The sequence below is a fragment of the Phascolarctos cinereus genome, unplaced genomic scaffold (genome assembly GCF_003287225.1).
Source record: "Phascolarctos cinereus isolate Bilbo 61053 unplaced genomic scaffold, phaCin_HiC Scaffold_3;HRSCAF=262, whole genome shotgun sequence".
In the NCBI taxonomy this organism is placed as follows: Eukaryota; Metazoa; Chordata; class Mammalia; order Diprotodontia; family Phascolarctidae; genus Phascolarctos; species Phascolarctos cinereus.
Genome location: NW_027555736.1, coordinates 254503323 through 254509652, shown reverse-complemented (window position 1 = coordinate 254509652; position 6330 = coordinate 254503323). Strand labels below are relative to the sequence as shown.

Below are 6330 nucleotides of genomic sequence, written 5' to 3'. Positions count from 1 at the left end.
GTGGTTGACAGTGAGTAAAAATCATCAGTTCTGAGATACTCACTGTCAACAAAATTGCCCAGTCCTTTGGCACCAGTTCTAAGAGAACTTTCTGAAGTTCAGGAAAGAAACTTCTCCCTAGGAGGAAGAAGGTGTTCTTCCTCTTTTTGAATACAGCAAGACATGCAAATTGGTTCCCTCCCCACTTGGATGAAAAGCAGCCCCAAACCTGTACCTGTACCTCCTCTGGGAGACAAATCAAAACCCTCTGTGTCCTTCTCCACAGAGGACTAACTTGGAAACTCACCATGAAATTTAGGCTGAACTGGATTTTCCTTCTGACCATTTTCCAAGGTAGTTTTATGGAGAGGAAGGGACAATGTGAAGTGGTGACTTCATGTGAGTATTGACTTTAATGCAATGTCTCTGTGTTACAGGTATCCAGTGTGATGTGGAGCTGGTGGAGTCTGGGGGAGATGTGATACAGCCTGGGGGATCTCTGAGTCTCTCCTGCAAAGGTTCTGGATTTACTTTCAGCAGCTACGGGATGCACTGGGTCCACCAGGCTTCAGGAAAGGGACTGGACTGGGTTGCATACATTAGTACTCGTAGTAGTACATACTATGCAGACTCTGTGAAAGGCCGATTCACCATCTCCAGAGATAATGGCAACAGCATGTCATATCTACAAATGACTTCCCTTCAGACTGAGGACACAGCTGTGTATTACTGTGCAAGACACACAGTGAGGAAAAGCAATGTGAGACCAGATAAAAACTTCCCCTGCCGGGAGGTGAAGTGTCAGTGAGGAAAGAAGTGGACTGAGCTTATGATGCACAAAGTAATAGATGGCTATATCTAGAAACATTCTTAATGTTCATTTTTCGTGCCTCACTCTCAGTCCCACCTCTACCCCATCATCAATTGGTAGTTAGGTACTATCCATTCCACTTTTACTACAAATCTAGTATACTCTCCCTTTTCTCCTGAAGGTACTACAAACACCCTGACGTAGGCCTTTACCAACTCACACCTGGAGTATTATGCTAGCTCGACAGTTGTTCTCCTAGCCTCAGTACTGTCTTCACTCCAGTCCACACTAAACACAGCTATCAATATCACCTCCCTAAAACATAAGTCTGAACATTTTCCGCAAGTTCTGGTGACTCCACGATAAAATATATGTTCTGCTTTGGCTTTTAAATCCTTTTCTGGCATGGCTCCTTCCTGTCTTGTTCTACCTTAGTCCTTTCCCCATACTCATCAATCCAATGACACTGATGTCCTTGCTGTTCCCTTCACAACAGATTCATTCTCTCTACTGTGCATTTTCACTGGCTGAAATTCTTCTCCTCCTCATCCCTATTTTCTAGCCCCCTTGACCTCCTTAAATCTTACCTAAAATACTCCCCACCTTCTAATTTCCCCATCCTCTTTAATTCCACCATTATGCTGTGTACACACACACACACACACACACACACACACACACACACGCACACATATAGACAGATTTAAAGTGTGTTATTATTTTAATGTTGTCTCTCTGAGTGAGACTGACCTCCTTAAAAACAAGAAGAATCTTTTGCCTTTCTTTATATCCCCAGTACTTAGCACTGTGCCTGGCACATAGTAAATGCTCAATGAATAAATACTTGCTGCTGATTTGATCTTCTGTTCCTTTCTGAATTTGACTCTCCCATACTGCTGAGATTTGCTTTATTTGTGATTTCCATGTTATCTACATAATGAGTAAGTTCTCTGACATTTTAACATGCCCTTTTGAGGTATAACAAAGTATTGAATATTGTCGTGAGTTAAATTTAACAAAAAGGTAAATTAAGGCACCTTTCTCTAAGCAAGAATACATTCTTTTCTCAAGGCTGATGACCTGAGAAAAAGATGGGTCAACAACTGCCTCAGTGTCTAGCCAAAGATCCCAAGCAAAAAACAGTACCCCTTGTATAGATTCTGGCAAGTAGTGAACAAAGAACGGAACAGGATAGATGACATCAAGGGGAGAGGTCAACATGACTTTTTACATAGTGAAGTGTGGGGAACAACATGATTGTTTGGAAATTGGGAGAGGGTCCTAACACCAACCCTCCTCCTTTCCCCTCTATGAGTAAGAAGTGGTTATTTTGAGTCTACTTTCATTGTCCAAGATAATGGTCTAGATTTCTTTGGACAGCAAAGCAGATATCCCTGAAGGATAGTTTGGGGGTGTAAAGATATTAGGCCCAATTCCCTTATGGCAAGCCCCGTTCCCTTAAGGTTTTCAGAATTCCTTAAGAAAAGAATAGCACAGTGATTAACAAGAGAACTGGATTTCAAACCTTAACCCCTTACAGATCAGCTGAATTCTGAACTATGTTTAGAGACATAGAACCATAGCTAAGTATTCGGTTATAAGGCATAACCAATTAATTGTAAATAAGATCAATAAGAAAGTGATATAGGATCCATTTTAATCTTCTCAGTACTACATGCATACAGCGATATCACATGCATTTGCATACATTAAATATGCTTTTACATAGAGACTAAAAAGTGATTACAAGTTCACAACTTGTAATCCAGTATAAAAAAAGTGTTTATAGCTTGAGCTGATGTAAGTAGTTTCATGAATCAACCTGAAAGGATTTTTGGGCCTTGAGGTATGAAAGGAACTGACTCCACTTCAGGAAGTTCTAGGGACTGGCTGACCAATACAATACCAAAACTATTAAAGCAAATGGTTATGAATTCTTCTGCTCTCCATAAATGTGATAGGTAAACTATTCCTTGCTCTCCCAGTTTGCTTGTAGTGTCAGCCTTTATATCTAAGTCATGCACCCATTTTGACTTTATTTTGGTAGATGGTGTGAGATTTTTGTTTATGCCTAGTTTCTGCCATACTCTTCTCCAGTTTTTCCAGCAGATTTTTTTTTCAAAGAGTGGGTTCTTATCCCAGAAGCTGGCGTCTTTGGGTTTCTCAAATAATAGATTACTATAGACATTGATTACTGTGCCTTGCATATTTAACTTATTCCACTGATCCACCACTCAATTTCTTAGCCAGTACCAAGAAGTTTTGATGATTGCTGCTTTATAATACAATTTAAGATGTGGAATTGGTAGGCCACCTTCCCCTGCATTATGGGTGATATTTTCTGGGTTTTCAGAGATCGATAAGTGAGGGTGAGAGGAACTACCTTTTTCATCTGCCACCTTGGCTCCCAGAAGCAGAAGAATTAGCCATATCTTTTAAACATGCACTTAGAGTGTTCCAACTGTCCCCAAATCAACCTTTAATTCCTTCTGCCTTTAATACTCTGTATTATGCAAAGAATGTTTGCCCTAATACTGTCTCTTCTCTCTTTAATTCCTTCTGTCTTCTCACTCTGTACTGCCCCAAGGGAGTGTGCCCTTGTCTCTTCTCTCTCTTCTCACTGTTGGGGAGAATGCTATTATGCAAATTCCTATTCAAATTTAGCGTTCCCCCTTAAATGACATAGTTTGGAAAAAATTCTTGCTCTGCTGCCTCCTGAAATGACTTGTTCTATGGTATGACATAGCTAGCCTCACTTCCATGATATCATTCACCTCTCTCCTGTCATAACACTTGTCAATGGTTTCTTTTAGCATTCCATTTATGGTATTACATAAGAATTTTCCTCCTTTTCTCCCAGCATATGATCCCATGACACCCCTGAGTACTTCACTTTCAAAGGTATACAAAGCAATTTCAGGGAGGAAAAATTCTCACTTAGATTTTCCAATAATGCATATGCTTTCTCTTTATTTTAAGTTCATCACATCCCTGTCTGAGATGAGAGGTATATTTCATCTTCAGTTCTCTTGAGTCATGTGGTATTTACTTGAATCCTAAAATCTGTGTAAATTATTTTTCTCTGTATTGGTGTTGTCATTCTATAAATTGTTCTCCTAGTGCTACTCCTCTCTGCAGCAGTTCCTAGATGTCTTCCCAGTTTTCCCTGAACCTGTCCATTTCATCAATTCTTGTGCAACAGTAATGTTCCATTATATTAATATCCCATGATTTATTTAGGATAACAAGTCCTTACTTTCCTATATAAATGTTAATTAATGTGATAATAATAGTAATTATAATTACCACTTTTATTATTTTGTGCATGGTTGATACACATGATTTCTTGTTGTACAGTAATATTCTGTTGTGTTCATGTTCCACAATTCATTAAGCATTTGTTGAATTAATGGACAGCTACTTTGTTTCCCATTCTTAGCAGTTTTCTTTTCTTTGGTCGAATCAGGAGCTTCTTCTTAGACACCTATTATTTCCCCCTCTATCAAATGCTGGGTTTTTCAAACACTAAATTCCGTTGCTGCTGATTCTCCCTTGTGTAGTCTGCTCCACTATTTTCTCTGTTTTTTAAACAATATGACGTTATTTGATGACTGTTGCTTTATTTGAGGTGAAGATGTGCTATTCTTTCTTCTTTACTTCTTTTAATAATTTCCATTGATATTCATGATCTTTTGCTTTTCCAAATAAATTTTGTTATTTTATCAAGATCTATAATGCATCATTTTGGTCATTTGATTGCATCAAAGGGGTATATTAATTTTGATACATTGTCATTTTTATTATATTAACAAGGGCTATCCAAGAACATTTGATATTCTTCCATCTATTTACACTGTTATTTATTTCTTTAAGGGACATTTTGTAATTGGAATCTATATGGGTCTTTTGTGCAGTTTGGTAGGTTGCTTCCAAGATATTTTATGTATTTTGTAGTTATTTGGAATGGAATTTCTTTTTCCATTGTTGCTTATAAATTTTTGTTTTTATTTTACATTTACCTTTAAAGCTTCACTTCAATCTCGTATTTGAAAATCAATTTTTTTCTCACTTATTTTTACCTTCAGTTGAGTTTTGTTTCGTCTTTCTGATGGTTCCTCCTATTGGTTTTAATTTTTACTTACAACTTCACTAATGTGAAAATATGTTTAATGGGTATGCAAATGTAAAGCCTATGACAGAGTGTACACCATCTTGGGGAGGGGGGGGCGAAAAAGGGAGAAAAGATTTTCAACTCAAAAGCATATTAAAAAAAATTAAAAAAATAAAATAAAATAAAAAAATAAAAAGAAAATCAATTTTTTTTTAATTCAGGTCTGGTCTTTTGATCAGGAATGTTTGAAATTCCTCTATTTCATCAAATTCCATTTCTTCCCGAAGTTATTCTGGTTAGGTGATTCTTAACTGTAATCCTAACTCATTTGCCCTCTAGAATATCATATCCCAAGCCCTTGGATACTTTAATGTAGAAGCTGCTAAATATTACGGGATCCCAACTGCGGCTTCCCATTAGTTGAATTGCCTATTTTTCTGGCTACTTACAATATTTGCCTTTGACCTGGGACCTCTAGAATTTGGCTGAAACAATCTTCGGAGTTCTTATTTGTTATATATTTGAGAAGGTGAATGGCAGTTTCTTTCAATTTCTATTTTATCTCTGATTGTAGGACATCAAGGCAATCTTCCTTGAGAGGTTCTAGGCTCTTTTTAAAATCAAATCGTTAAAGTCATCCAAAAAATTTCTGTTTTCTTTCCTCTATTTTAAAAGTCAATTGTTTCTCAGATGAGATATTTCACATTTTCCCCTAATTTTCCATTCTTTTGATTTTGTTTTAGTGTTTCTTGATGTTTCATGGAGTCATTATCTTCCATGTACCCAATGCTAATTTTTTTAGGAATTATTTTCTTTACTGAACTCTTGTGCTGACTTTTCCATTTAGCCAATACTATTTTTTAAGAATGTATTTTCTTCAGCAAATTCAGTCCATTTTTTCCCATTTGGTCAATTCTTTTTAAAAATTCTTGTTTTCATTGAAGAGATATATATATATACATATATATATATATATATATATATATATATATGTAGATATATATATATGTAGATATATATATGTAGATATATATGTATATATATGTGTATATATATGTATATATATACATATATATGTATATATATATGCATATATATGTATATATACATATATATACATATATGTATATATATATATATATGTGTGTGTGTGTGTGTGTGTGTGTGTGTGTGTGTGTATTTCCTTTTGGTTAATTTGCTTTTTAAGGAGTTCTCTTCAGTGGATTTTTGTGTCTCTTTTATTCATTCTGGTTTTTAGCATGTTTTTCTCCCCATGATTTTCCCCCACTTGAAGAATACCAGATGCAGAGTGAGGAAAGATTGAAGGACCCTCTGTTGTTTTGGGAAGCCAGGCCTGGAAGTGCTGACCAGACATGGTTCGCCAGATAGAGGAAAAGCAATGATTAGAGGAAAACATATCTTAAATGCT

General features: G+C 36.3%; 1 gene segment (V, D, J or C); it reads left to right on the top strand.

Moving 5' to 3' along the window:
• The first annotated feature begins 208 nt into the window (after nt 1-208).
• On the top strand, nt 209-1649 carry LOC110203683 (immunoglobulin heavy variable 3-48-like). The segment is given in 2 exon segments: nt 209-333; nt 417-1649. Coding segments are annotated over 2 exon segments (417 nt in total).
• Nucleotides 1650-6330: the final 4681 nt, after the last annotated feature.